This window comes from Balaenoptera musculus, chromosome 6 (genome assembly GCF_009873245.2).
Source record: "Balaenoptera musculus isolate JJ_BM4_2016_0621 chromosome 6, mBalMus1.pri.v3, whole genome shotgun sequence".
Classification (NCBI taxonomy): domain Eukaryota; kingdom Metazoa; phylum Chordata; class Mammalia; order Artiodactyla; family Balaenopteridae; genus Balaenoptera; species Balaenoptera musculus.
The window spans coordinates 28061122-28076019 of NC_045790.1; the positions used below are offsets into that span (position 1 = coordinate 28061122).

General features: G+C 41.4%; 1 protein-coding gene across 3 annotated transcripts in view; it reads left to right on the forward strand.

Moving 5' to 3' along the window:
* The first annotated feature begins 1824 nt into the window (after positions 1 to 1824).
* The window catches only part of SLC35D2 (solute carrier family 35 member D2), a 64349-nt gene continuing 51275 nt past the window's right edge, over positions 1825 to 14898 (forward strand). For all 3 annotated transcript variants that reach the window (XM_036856313.1, XM_036856312.1, XM_036856311.1), the window contains exon 1: positions 1825 to 2023. In XM_036856313.1, coding sequence (XP_036712208.1) covers positions 1872 to 2023 — 152 coding nt within the window. In that variant the 5' untranslated portion in view covers positions 1825 to 1871. The remainder of the gene's footprint in view (positions 2024 to 14898) is intronic.

The window sequence follows — 14898 nt, forward strand, 5'->3', positions numbered from 1 at the left end:
CATTTCACTTGTATCCAGGATGTGTTGAATCTGGGGTCAAACCCATAGAATCCATTCAGGGCCTGATTACTTTTCTGAGTCAAGCAAATTTAATTTTTTTATTAGTTATTTTTGGTAGATCTTTAGTTGTTTACTTGCAATGGCAAGGTTCAGCCTGTCCAGGCTTTGTGCAAAAGAATTTCAGAAGCAACTGTTTAGTGTGAGTTGTGGTTTAAACAAAGTAAGGATGAGATTTTGACAGTAACTTAAGTTCCTGGAAGTATGTATATAGAAGCAAATTAAATGCAAATATGATTAAGGCTGTCTTTAAAAGTGACTTTAAAATAGTCCTAGACTTCCCTGGTGGTCCAGTGGTTAAGACTCCGAGCTTCCAATGCAGGGGGCTCTGGTTGATCCCTGGTCTGGGAGCTAAGATCCTGCATGCTGTGCAGCATGTGTGTGTGGGGTGGGGTGGGGTGGGGGCGAAGCAGGACTGTTTTGCAGCCAAAACTTATTTGGAGACTCACTGGAAACATAGTTGATCTTTTTGAGGAAATTAACCAAAATGACTTCCATGTTCAGATTTTTGGGTTCAACTTGAATATGAATTTATTTTCTATTTTAAACAGTCTTATGTGTGTTTGTTCCTTTCCTGTTTTGGGTAATGTAGACTCTTCCTTTCTGGCTCTTTTAGTGCTCATCATTTGTCAGAAGTTCTGCTTTAGTTCTTATCAGTACTGAAAATGTTTTTGGTTGTTCAGTGACTCCAATAGAAAACCATTGCATGGCATTGATATAGTTAGGCTCAAATATCTATTTAACTTGAAATCTTTAGCTTTTCTAAAAAGTTGAAATTTCAGATTTTTAAAATTAATTATTTAGAATGAAAACATTTAATTGAAAAAATGCTAGAGCAGGTAGACTCTGGTCAGAGTAGGCAGTTCTGGGAGGCCCTCCTTCAGTTAACATGAACAACAACCTGATGTTTAGACGCACCCATGTAGAAAAGAAATGGGCAGGGGGAGAACCTGCCTTAAAGGACCCAGAGGCAAGAACAGCCTGGAGACTTTGCACCCACTATACCCTTAGCCATTCCACTCCTAGGTATTTCCCGAAGATAAATGAAAATATACGTTCACACAAAAAACTTGTACACGAATGTTCATGGAAGCATTTTTTGGCAATAGCCCTAAACTGGAAACAACCAAACATGCCCACCACCTACCTAGTGAATGGATAAACAAATTGTGGTACTACTCAACAATGAAAAGACTCGAACATGAGTGAGTCACAAAAATAATGAAAGCGAAAAGAGCCTTGAAAGAGTACATGCTCATTTATATGAATTTTCTGAAAAGGCAAATCTAACCTAGGGTAATAGAAATCAGAATGAAATGGGGGGGGGGGTCGACCAGTGGGACACAAAGGGCACTTTTTGGGGTGATTGAAATGTTCTGTGTTTTGACTTGGGTGGTTACACGGGTGTATGCATTTGTCAAAACATCGACTGTGGACTCGTAAAATTGCATTTCATTGTATGTAAATTGTAAGTTAAAAATATTGGAAAAAAAGAAAGCAAAACAAAGCCTAAGTCTTAACGTTTCTCACCAAGGCAGCCGTTTGGAGGAAGGTAGGGTTTTTAAACTCTCCCAGACCCGTTTCTGTTCTCCTTTTAGACACAGACAGAGAGTGGTGCTTTTGAGGACGAACTCCAGCCGAACCCGCTCCCCCCGCGTCGGCAGCGTGGGGCGCCCGGCAGGGCTCTCGGGCTTGGAGGGTTCCCGCCGTGGCCCTTCCTGTTTCGGCCGCGCCCTCTCCCGCGCCGGCCGGGGGCGGGGACGGAACTGGGGCAGCGCGGGCCGGAGTGCGGCCGAGACTGGCAGCCGTGGGACATGACGGCAGGCCGCCAGGCCGAGGGCTCGGGTACGGACCCCGCCTCCGCGCGGCTGCCCTCCCGGGTGGCCAAGCTACTGTCGGCACTCTTCTACGGGACCTGCTCCTTCCTCCTCGTGCTGGTCAACAAGGCGCTGCTGACCACCTACCGGTGAGGCGGGCGCCAGAGGTCCGGGCGGGGTCCGCGGGGGCCCCCGGCTGCTCCGCGGCGACCTGCCCCGGGACCTTCCCGTTCCGGCGCCGCGTTGTCCGGCGGGAGCTGCCCCGACCCCCGAGGTCCCCGTGTCGGGGAGAGCGGCGGGGCTGCCCCTGCCCTCGGTGCACCTTGGCCGCGCCCTGGTCAACGGGCGGGCGGGAACAGCGAGCGGGGAGCCTCACTGCTGACTCCCGTGCCAATGTGGGCGGCTGTGTGCTTGGCACATGGACCACGTTTTCACAGGGTCGGGACCTTCGGAGTGTTCTGAAAACCAAACCACAACCTAGCAAAGTCATTCAACTCTCAGTGAGTGCGGGCACACCTCACCGCCACTTACTGCTGTAGGACATTCCTCGCAGCTGTGCTTGTAGAGCTACCTCCCAGTGCTTTCACAAGTACAGGTGAGCTGGAACAAGTGATCTGAATGTGTTCTTCAAATGTGACTATTCTTTATACAAATCAAGATGTTCAACCATCAGAAAAATCCTGAGTGGATAAGTTTATTCGCATTGTTTGATCATTCATTCTCAGATTATCAGCATGTTCATGGAAGAATGGGGAAAACAATTAAAAATTCATATTCTATACTTTTTTGGTTGAATGTGCAGTAAACCAGCAAATTTGTAGTTCCTTGAACCTATTTGTAAAGACTAGAAAATCCTGTTTAATTCTGCTTTCGTTGTATAGGCATTGAAAGAGCTGTGCATTTAGACCCAGCTCCACCACTTAATAGCTGTGCCTCTTGGGCCAGTCTCAGAGTCGGCAGTTTTTTCAGCTGCAGAAACTGGATAATTACAACTCTGTGAATTACCTCCCAGACCTCTGCGCGAGCTGTCAGAAGTGAGGGCTCCTTGTAAACTATACTGTGCTGCAAGAATGTAAAATCAGAATTTTATAAAGAGCCCAAAGAGACCTTAGAGTATCTTCTTTTTATTTTATACTTGCAAAAGCTGAGACCTACATGAGCTTGGCTGGTTCCACCTCTAACAGATATTTACCAAGCACCTACTATGTGCCAAGCCCATCACTGGCACCAGGGAAGCAGCTGTGAAAAACGCAAAGCTCCTGCTGTGGAGATTCCATATCAGCGGTAGAGACAGAAAATAAACAGGTGGGCTCATGAATAAGCAAGGTGATTTCAGGTATGCTATGAGAGTGCCTGGGGTGGAATGGTTGGGGCTAGAGCATTACACACAGAAGAAAATGTGCTGAAGTGGGCACGAGCTTCGCCTGCTGGAGGAACAGAGAGAATGTCATTCTGGCTAGAATGAGCAAGTGGGAGAAGGTAGGAAAGACAACGTGGAGGTAGGCAGGGAAGGCAGGATCAGTTCCTTCATTCATTCAATAATATTTACTAAGCCCCTGTTATATGCCAGGCACTGTTCTAGGCATTTGCGATACAGAAGTGAACAAAGCAGATCAAAGTTCCATATGTCGTGGAGCATCCATCCATATTCCTGGAGCATACCCGGAGCCTTCTAGTCGATCAGTAAATAAACTGGTAGAATTTATATTAAGTCAGATGCAGCTGTGTGGTCAGGAGAAAAAAATAAGGAAAGGGAGTTAGGGACTGTGGGCATGGGGAAGAGTTTTCAGTCTCAGCGTGATCAATGAAGCCTCATTAAGGAGGTGACAGTTGAGCCAAGGCATGAGTAAGGTGAGGGAGATGGGGGAAGAACATTCCAGCATGGGAGAGTAAGGAGTTTAGGTGGGAATGGTACTAGGTAGGGTCCCAGGGTAATGTATTTCTAGATTGTGTAGGGCCTTTGTGGCCACCGCGGAAGCTCTCAGGGAGCTTCTGGAAGGTGTCAAGCAAAGGAGTAACATGATCCAACTCCCTGTAGCTGCTGTGTTGAGAGCAGATATTGGGGGACCGGGGTGGAGGTAGAGAGACCATGATAAATAGTTTTCATTTTAGTCTAAATGCAATTTGAAGTCCCTTGGAAGGTTTTAGCATGGGTAGTGACACGGCATCATTTGTATGATTAACAAGATTTCTTTGGCTCTTGGGTGGGTGAAAAACTGATGGTATTGGAGCCAGGAATCGATTGTAATATTCTAGATAATTTTTAGTGGTGGCTTGGACTGGGGTGGAGGGTAGCAGTGGATATGGAGGGAAGGGATGGATTTGGGATATTTTCTGGTGTTCCTAGGGCTATTGATATTCTTTACAAGGTCTATTAGTGTGTTGCAGCATGCTTGCTGGCGTCCATGGGGAACAGAAACCCTCCCTCAAAGAAATTAGAATGAATAGATACGTAAACATGGATCATTTAGTATACAATGCAAGCAAATGAAAGAAAAAGAAAACTTAAACACCTACCGTAAAAAACAAGAGAATGCTATTAATAGGCTTTTTGGGAGTGTTGACAGTTATGTCAGTTGAAGTTTGAAGATAAGTCTCTACTTTCTGCTCTTGACTAAGTAGTGTGCTCACTGACCATGGCAGTCAGTGCCTCCAAAAACATGTGTCTTCTTGTTGGAAGCAGGACCAGTAAACACTGGTTAAGTGCTTGGAAGATGAAGGATAGTGTCCGACCAGAAAGAATTTATATGAGACATCTCATGCTCTAGCCTTTTCATCTTTAAAATTTTGAGTTCCATGATGGAAGGAGGAAATTGAGTTTTTGTCTCAGCAAGGCAAAGCCCCTTATAACCTTATAAGTAAATATTTCACATTTCCGTAATGTAATATACAGTTGGAGGGCCCTGTTCAAAAAACATTGTTTATTCTCTCTCTCAAAATGCTTTAGGAGCACGTTTTTGAGGGGAAGAGGGTTGGGGTGATTTGGTTATAACAATAAACCATGGAAATCTGATCCAAACATTAGCTGTTTGAGGACAGAATGTTGTGTTGTAGGATAGAAGGAAGGACCTTTCTGTAGTCACCTAATTTGCAGGATTACGGGAATGTAGCTCAGGGGATGTTTTTTTCTCTTCCAGTTTGAGTAGATTGTGTCTGGTTGGGGTACAAGACTGATGGGTGGTCTTAGTTATTGTTAGTTTTAGGTCGTTGAGATGCTAAATTTACCTGGTTGGACAGAGAGAGCCTTTGAAGGACTTGGACTGTCAGACCCTGTTGGGGTGAGAGGGAGAGGCACGAATCTGTGGCCACTTGGTGACACTAATGGTTCTTCGGAATCACATTCATGAGGGTTGTGCAGGCAGTCTGGAGTTGTTTTTTTTGTTGCTATTTTAATACTATTCTCTATGACATGCGAAGATTCACTAATGATGCTTAATAAAAAATATAAACTTAGTTGTATTCAGTTCAACAAGTATTTGCTCCATATTTGCTGTGTGTCTACTTTTATGCAATCGAAGGCTTTAGGATCATTTAATACAGTGGTTTCCAAACTTGCTTGGTAATGTGAATCACTTGGAGAGTTTTTTTTTTTTTAAAGCTATTGAATCCGAGTCTCCAGTGGTGGGTGCTGGAAGTCTATATTAAAGAACAAAAACAACTCCTAATTTTCTCTTACTCTGATGAAAACCGGCTCTATCCTGAAGATGCTGTTCCATTTGGCCCCTGGAAAGGAGCTGGATCCTGGTCACACCCCAGGTGTGGCCAGGAGGTGGGGTTGAGTCCTCGTAGCTTCCCACTGCCCCTGCTCTGTGGAGAGTCCAGACTCAGCACTCACTTTCTGTACTCTCTGTAATGGCTCCTGAGCTTCTGTGGCTCATTTAGTGGAGTCCTGGTATTCCTCTCCACCCAGACTCGCATAAGCCTTCAGGACTTTGGGATACACACACTGAACCATCACAGCCCGCCTTGTCCCACATCCCGTGGTCACTCCTAGGGTCGTGTGCTCAGTGTGACCCTGCCAGCCACTCCAGTCCCTGTGCAGGATGTCCGCGCTCGGCGCTGCAACCCAGCTCATTTCTGCCACATCGCCCTTCAGGCATCCCTTCCCTCCTGGTCCAGCAGGAGGGCCCCTGCGCTGGAAGCCACAAGACTCCTTTCCAGCTCCCGCCTTGGCTGGTACTTGTCCTGCACAGCCTAACTTCTGCGTCCTTCCTTCAGCACTGAGCAGCTCTGACTGTCCTGGGAGAAAAAACACTTCCGGGCTGGCTGGGTTGACGTTGAATTGATGATCACAAGCCTCAACCGGCTCTAGTACCACCTGCTAGTTTCTTCTGGGGGATTGCTTTCCTTGACTCCTTCCCACTTTCTCTTTTACCCTGAAACCTCCCACACCCCCATCCTCCACTCTCCTCTGCTACTTCATTGAGGAAATTGAAACCGTCAGATGATGTCCCCTTTCTGCTATGACGGACGGAGCATCTTGTTCCTGTGGAAGGTCCAGTTCCCCACTTCTGGATGTCCCCTTCTCCCGGCTCCTTTCATTATTCTCCTCTATTCTGCGTCAGCAACCTCTCTCTACTGGCTTAAAGCATGTTTAGGTTTCTCAAGCAAAAATAACCTTCCCTTGATCCACATGGGTGCTCATTTCTCTGTTCCTTTCAGAGTCAGACTTTTCAAAGAGTTGTGCACACATACTGTCTTTACTTCCTTGCATTCACTCCTAAAATAATTCAGTTAAAAAATTGGGAGTTATTTAAATACAGAAATGTACAAAGAAGACAGTAATAATATTACATATTCCCACTACCTAGAATCAATATTTTGAAATATTTTTTTAAAGAAAAGTCATTCTGTGTGATCATTATAAAGAATTAAAACAAAAGAAAAATATTAGGGTAAAATTTTAAAAATTACTATAATTGACATTAGGCAATAACTTTAGACATCTTTTTAGATGGATGGATTGGAGAAAGATTCATAGATTGAATTACTTTTTATATAAAGTATATATTATAGATGCTACTTATTTACTCATTTCTTTATAAATTGTTTTCTTTAATCCAAAAAGGAGTGGGAAATGGAGGGGGGGGGGCTTTCATTTAATTATTTAATTTTTTGAGGATCACCTAAGTCCCTCCACCACTTTTTATTATGAAAAGTTTCAAGCACACAGAAAAGTGGAAAGCAAAGTACAATGAACACCCATACACATACCACTGAGGTTCAGTAATTAACATTTTGCTATATTTGCATTTTCCCCTGAACCATTGAATATAAGCTGCATACATCATGACACTACACTCAGATATTTCAACATGCCTCTCCTGAAATATGGATATTCTCCTACATAGTATCATTTTTGTTCTTAACAAACTTAACAGTAATTTCCTAAAATAATCGAATATCAAATCTATAATCATTCCAATTATCCCCAAGACGTTTTTATGGTTGTTTTAAACATTTGAATCAAGATCCAATCAAACTTCATGCAACGCATACAGTTATGTCTTTTTAGTTTATTTTAATCTAGAAAAGTCCCCCGTTCCACCTCTTTCCCCTGATACTGACTTTGAAAAGCCTGGGCCGGGTGTGTTGTAAAGTGTCCCATATTATGGGTTGTCTGATTTATTTTTTGGAGGCTCACTTAACTTACTCTCTGTTTTTTTAACTGAAAGTTAGATCTAAAGGCTTGATTACATTCAGATTAAACATTTTTTGGCAAGACCACTTTATAGCTGACCCTGTAAACTTCAGCTTGCATCATATGAGGGATTGTGCTACCATTAGTCATGCTGGCTGTGTTTGAAGGCTTACTTAAGGTGAGGACTGCCAGTTGCATGTACGTATAAAATGTAGTTTAACTGAACTGAATGGAGAAAAGAGAAACTAGAGTTCAACAAGAAGAATTGCTGACTTTCAAATATATATTTTTTCAATTTCTGATAGTATATATGGCTTCTCTGCTATGAATGATGACATTTGCATACTTCTTCCCATCTTTTCTCCCCTCCATGTCTTCTTTTATAGTGTAGCATCCTGTTGTGTAATTATAATCCCACAGTTGTTTGAATCTGTTCTATATTAAATGGGTACAGTAGTCAGCACCCTTTTATCACAGTGTCTCCATTTCAGAGTTCATTATTTTGATTTGACTCCTAATTGGTTGATTCTGTTGTATGGTAGTATTTTTATGGAGAGTTCATGGCTGCTGTATTAATCGTGTTGAATATTCTTAACAGCTTTTTCTGCAACAAGTGTGCTTTTAGATCTGGAGAGTTTACTTATTCTCCCCATGTCAAGGAAAAAAATTTGCCTTTTATCTTTTAATCATTTTCTCTCTTTATTGAGAGAACAGCACAGCAATTAGCCCTCTCTGGTGATATCTATCTTCTATATCTGTTTATGTTTGAGAGTTTGTCTTTTCCCTGCTCATTCACTGTGATTACCTCATCTTGGTAATTCAGTTTAAAGCAGTGGCCATTTAGTTCTGTGTAGCTTCGAAATGGTTCATGTGGCAGTTATGGTTTTTTTTTTTTAATATCTTTATTGGAGTATGATTGCTTTACAATGTTGTGTTAGTTTCTGCTGTATAACAAAGTGAATCAGCTATATGTATACATATATCCCCATATCCCCACCCTCTTGCATCTCCCTCCCACGCTCCCTATCCCACCCATCTAGGTGGGCACAAAGCGCTGAGCTGATCTCCCTGTGCTATGCGGCTCCTTCCCACTAGCTATCTATTTTACGTTTCGTGGTATATATATGTCCATGCCACTCTCTCACTTTGTCCTAACTTAACCTTCCCCCTCCCCGTGTCCTCAAGTCCATTCTCTACATCAGCGTCTTTATTCCTGTCCTGCCCCTAGGTGCTTCAGAACTTTTTTTTTTTTTTTTTTTTTAAGATTCCATATATATGTGTTAGCATACAGTATTTGTTTTTCTCTTTCTGACTTACTTCACTCTGTGTGACAGACTCTAGGTCCATCCACCTCACTACAAATAACTCAATTTTGGTTCTTTTTATGGCTGAGTAATATTCCATTGTATATATGAGCCACATCTTCTTTATCCATTCATCTGTTGATGGACACTTAGGTTGCTTCCATGTCCTGGCTATTGTAAATACTGCTGCAATGAACATTGTGGTACATGACTCTTTTTGAATTATGGTTTTCTCAGGGTACAGGCCCAGTAGTGGGATGGCTGGTTTGTATGGTAGTTCTATTTTTAGTTTTTTAAGGAACCTCCATACTGTTCTCCATAGTGGCTGTATGAATTTACATTCCTACCAACAGTGCAAGAGGGCTCCCTTTTCTCCACACCCACTCCAGCATTTATTTGTAGATTTTTTGATGATGGCCATTCTGACCGGTGTGAGGTGATACCTCATTGTAGTTTTGATTTGCATTTCTCTAATGATTAATGATGTTGAGCATTCTTTCATGTGTCTGTTGGCAATCTGTATATCTTCTTTGGAGAAATGTCTATTTAGGTCTTCTGCCCATTTTTGGATTGGGTTGTTTGTTTCTTTGATATTGAGCTGCATGAGTTGCTTGTATGTTTTGGAGATTAATCCTTTGTCAGTTGCTTCATTTGCAAATATTTTCCCCCATTCTGAGTGTTTTCTTTTGGTCTTGTTTATGGTTTCCTTTGCTGTGCAAAAGCTTTTAAGTTTCATTAGGTCCCATTTATTTATTTTTGTTTTTATTTCCATTTCTCTAGGAGGTGGGTCAAAAAGGATCTTGCTGTGATTTATGTCATAGAGTGTTCTGCCTATGTTTTCCTCTAAGAGTTTTATAGTGTCTGGCCTTACATTTAGGTCTTTAATCCATTTTGAGTTTATTCTTGTGTATGGTGTTAGGAGTGTTCTAATTTCATTCTTTTACAAGTAGCTGTCCAGTTTTCCCAGCACCACTTATTGAAGAGGCTGCCTTTTCTCCATTGTATATTCTTGCCTCCTTTATCAAAGATAAGGTGACCATATGTGCATGGGTTTATCTCTGGGCTTTCTATCCTGTTCCACTGATCTACATTTCTGTTTTTGTGCCAGTACCATACTGTCTTGATAACTGTAGCTTTGTAGTATAGTCTGAGGTCCAGGAGCCTGATTCCTCCATCTCCATTTTTCTTTCTCAAGATTGCTTTGGCTATTTGGGGTCTTTTGTGTTTCCATATAAATTGTGAAATTTTTTGTTCTAGTTCTGTGAAAAATGCCATTGGTAGTTTGATAGGGATTGCATTGAATCTGTAGATTGCTTTGGGTAGTATAGTCATTTTCACAGTGTTGATTCTTCCAATCCAAGAACATGGTATATCTTTCCATCTGTATCATCTTTAATTTCTTTCATCAGTGTCGTATAGTTTTCTGCATACAGGTCTTTTGTCTCCCTAAGTAGGTTTATTCCTGGGTATTTTATTCTTTTTGTTGCAATGGTAAATGGGAGTGTTTCCTTAATTTCTCTTTCAGATGTTTTCATCATTAGTGTATAGGAAGGCAAGAGATTTCTGTGCATTACTTTTGTATCCTGCTACTTTACCAAATTCATTAATTAGCTCTAGTAGTTTTCTGGTAGCACCTTTAGGATTCTCTACGTATAGTATCATGTCATCTGCAGACAGTGACAGCTTTGCTTCCTCTTTTCTGATTTGGATTCCTTTTATTTCTTTTTCTTCTCTGATTGCTGTGGCTGAAACTTCCAAAACTATGTTGAATAATAGTGGTGAGAGTGGGTAATCGTGTCTTGTTCCTGATCTTAGAGGAAGTGGTTTCACTTTTTCACCATTGAGAACGATGTTGGCTGTTGGTTTGTCATATATAGCCTTTATTATGTTGAGGTAAGTTCCCTCTATGCCTACTTTCTGGAGGGTTTTTTATCATAAATGGGTGTTGAATTTTGTCGAAAGCTTTTTCTGCATCTATTGAGATTATCATATGGTTTTTACCTTCAGTTTGTTACTATGGTGTGTATCACATTGATTGATTTGTGTATATTGAAGAATCCTTGCATTCCTGGGTTAAACCCCAATTGATCGTTGTGTATGATCCTTTTAATGTGCTGTTGGATTCTGTTTGCTAGTGTTTTGTTGAGGATTTTTGCATCCATGTTCATCAGTGATATTGGCCTGTAGTTTCCTTTCTTTGTGACATCTTTGTCTGGTTTTGGTATCAGGGTGATGGTGGCCTCATAGAATGAGTTTGGGAGTGTTCCTCCCTCTGCTATATTTTGAAAGATTTTGAGAAGGATAGGTGTTAGCTCTTCGCTAAATGTTTGATAGAATTCGTCTGGGAAGACTTCTGGTCCTGGGCTTTTGTTTGTTGGAAGTTTTTTAATCACAGTTTCAATTTCAGTGCTTGTGATTGGTCTGTTTATATTTTCTATTTCTTCCTGGTTCAGTCTCAGAAGGTTGTGCTTTTCTAAGAATTTGTCCATTTCTTCCAGGTTGTCCATTTTATTGGCTTATAGTTTCTTGTAGTAATCGCTCATGATCCTTTGTATTTCTGCAGTGTCAGTTGTTACTTCTCCTTTTTCATTTCTAATTCTATTGATTTGAGTCTTCTCTCTTTTTTTCTTGATGAGTCTGGCTAATGGTTTATCAATTTTCTTTATCTTCTCAAAAAACGAGCTTGTAGTTTTATTGATCTTTGCTCTTGTTTCCTTCATTTCTTTTTCATCCATTTCTGATCTGATCTTTACGTTTTCTTTCCTTTTGCTACCTTGGGGTCTTTTTTGTTCTTCTTTCTCTAATTGCTTTAGGTGTAAGATTAGGTTGTTTATTTGAGATGTTTCTTGTCTCTTGAGGTAGGATTGTATTGCTATAAACTTCCCTCTTAGAACTTCTTTAGCTGCATCCCATTGGTTTTGCGTCACCGTGTTTTCATTGTCATTTGTTTCTAGGTGTTCTTTGATTTCCTCTTTGATTTCTTCACTGATGTCTTGGTTATTTAGTAGCGTATTGTTTAGCTACCATGTGTTTGTATTTTTTACAGTTTTTTTTACTGTTATTGATATCTAGTCTCACAGTGTTGTGGTCGGAAAAGATACTTGATACGATTTCAATTTTCCTAAATTTACCAAGGCTTGATTTGTGAGCCAAGATATGATCTATCCTGGAGAATGTTCCATGTGCTCTTGAAAAGAAAGTGTATTCTGTTGTTTTTGGATGGAATATCCTATAAATATCAATTAAGTCCATCGTGTTTAATGTGTCATTTAAAGCTTGTGTTTCCATTTTTATTTTCATTTTGGATGGTCTGTCCATTGGTGAAAGTGGGGTATTAAAGTCCCCTACTATTATTGTGTTATTGTTGATTTCCCCTTTTATGGCTGTTAGCATTTGCCTTATGTATTGAGGTGCTCCTATGTTGGGTGCATAAATATTTACAATCGTTATTTCTTCTCTTGGATTGATCCCTTGATCATTATGTAGTGTCCTTCCTTGTGTCTTGTAACAGTCTTTATTTTAAAGTCTATTTTGTGTGATGTGAGAATTGCTACTCCAGCTTTCTTTTGATTTCCATTTGCATTGAATATCTTTTTCCATCCCCTCACTTTCAGTCTATATGTAGCCCTAGGTCAGAAGTGGGTCTGTTGTAGAGAGCATATATACGGATCTTGTTTTTGTTTCCATTCAGCTGGTCTATGTCTTCTGGTTAGAGCATTTAATCCATTTACATTTAAGGTAATTATCAATATGTATGTTCCTATTACCATTTTCTTAATTGTTTTGGGTTTGTTTTTGTAGGTCTTTTCCTTCTCTTGTGTTTCCTGCCTAGAACAGTTCCTTTAGCATTTGTTGTAAAGCTGGTTTGGTGGTGATGAATTCTCTTAGCTTTTGCTTGTCTGTAAAGATTTTAATTTCTCCTTCGAATCTGAATGAGATCCTTGCTCGATAGAGTAATCTTGGTTGTAGGTTTTTCCCTTTCCTCACTTTAAATATGTCCTTCCAGTCCCTTCTGGCTTGCCGAGTTTCTGCTGAAAGATCAGCTGTTAACCTTATGGGGATTCCCTTGTATATTATTCGTTGCTTTTCCCTTGCTGCTTTTAATATTTTTCTTTGTATTTAATTTTTGATAGTTTCATTTATATGTGTCTTGGCATGTTTCTCCTTGGATTTGTCCTGTATGGGACTCTCTGCACTTCCTGGACTTGATTCACTCTTTCCTTTCCCATATTAGGGAAGTTTTAAACTATAATCTCTTCAAAATACTTTCTCAGTCCCTTTCTTTTTCTCTTTTTCTGGGGCCCCTATAATTCAAATGTTGGTGCATTTAATGTTGTCCCCGAGGTCTCTGACACTGTCCTCAATTCTTTTCATTCTTTTTTCTTTATTCTGCTCTGCAGTAGTTATTTCCACTATTTTATCTTTCAGATCACTTATCCATTCTTCTGCCTCACTTATTCTGCTATTGATTCCTTTTAGAGTATTTTTAATTTCATTTATTGTGTTGTTCATATTGTTTGTTTGCTCTTTAGTTCTTCTAGGTCCTTGTTAAACATTTCTTGTATTTTCTCCATTCTATTTCTAAGATTTTGGATCATCTTTACTATCATCACTCTGAATTCTTTTTCAGGTACACTGCCTATTTCCTCTTCATTTGTTTGGTCTGGTGGATTTTTACTTCAGTCCTTCATATGCTGCGTATTTCTCTGTCTTCTCATTTTGCTTAACTTACTGTGTTTGGGGACTCCTTTTTTCAGGCTGCAGTTTTGTAGTTCCTGTAGTTTTTGGCATCTGCCCCCAGTGGGTAAGGTTGGTTCAGTGGCTTGTTGAGGCTTGCTGGTGGAGGGGACTGGTGCCTGTGTTCTGGTGGATGAGGCTGGATCTTGTCTTTCTGGTGGGCAGGACCACGTCCGGTGGTGTGTTTTGGGGTGTCTGTGAACTTAGTATGATCTTAGGCAGCCTCTCTGCCAATGGGTGGGGTTGTGTTCATGTCTTGCTAGTTGTTTGGCATGGGGTGTGCAGCACTGGAGCTTGCTAATCGTTGAGTGGAACTGGGTCTTTGTGTTGAGATGGAGGTCTCTGGGAGAGCTCTTGCCCATTGATATTATGTGGGGCCAGGAGATCTCTGGTGGTCCTATGTCCTGAACTCGGCTCTCCCACCTCAGAGGCTCAGGCCTGACACCTGGCTGGAGTACCAACTGTCAGCCAGATGGCTCAGAAGAAAAGGGAGAAAAAAAAAGCAAGCAAGCAAGAAAAAAATAAATTAAATAAAGTTATTAAAATAAAAAATTATTAAAATTAAAAAGGTAATGAAAAAAGAAAGAGATAGAAAAAAAAAAAGAAAGAGAGCAACCAAGCCAATAAACAAACCCTCCAATTATAACAAGTGCTAAAAACTACATTAAGATAATCATAAAAATTAGAAACTAGTCAGTCACATACAGCAAACCCCAAGTCTACAGTTGCTCCCAAAGTCCACCACCTCAATTTTGGGATGATTCATTGTCTGTTCAGGTATTCCAGAGATGCAGGGTACATCAAGTTGATTACGGAGATTTAATCTGCTGCTCCTGAGGCTGCTGGGAGAGATTTCCCTTTCTCTTCTTTGTTCACTCAGCTCCTGGGGTTCAGCTTTGGATTTGGCCCCGCCTCTGTGTGTAGGTCGCCTGAGGGCGTCTGTTCTTCCCTCAGACAGGAGGGGGTTAAAGGAGCAGCTGATTAGGGGGCTCTGGCTCACTCAGGTTGGGGGGAGGGAGGGATACAGAATGTGGGGTGAGCCTGCAGCAGCAGAGGCTGGCATGATGTTGTAACAGCGTGACGTTGTAACAACGTGACGTTGTAACGGCATGATGTTGTAACCACCCTGGCAGTGGTGGGCTGCACAGGTTCCCGGGAGGGGAGGTGCGGATAGTGACCTGTGCTTGCCACAGGCTTCTTGGTGGCTGCAGTAGCAGTGTTAGCGTTTCATGCCCGTCTCAGGTGTCCACACTGATAGCTGTGGCTCGTACCTTTCTCTGGAGCTTGTTTAGGTGGTGCTCTGCCCTCTGTGGGTAGACAGGGAAGGAATCCCCTCTCCTCG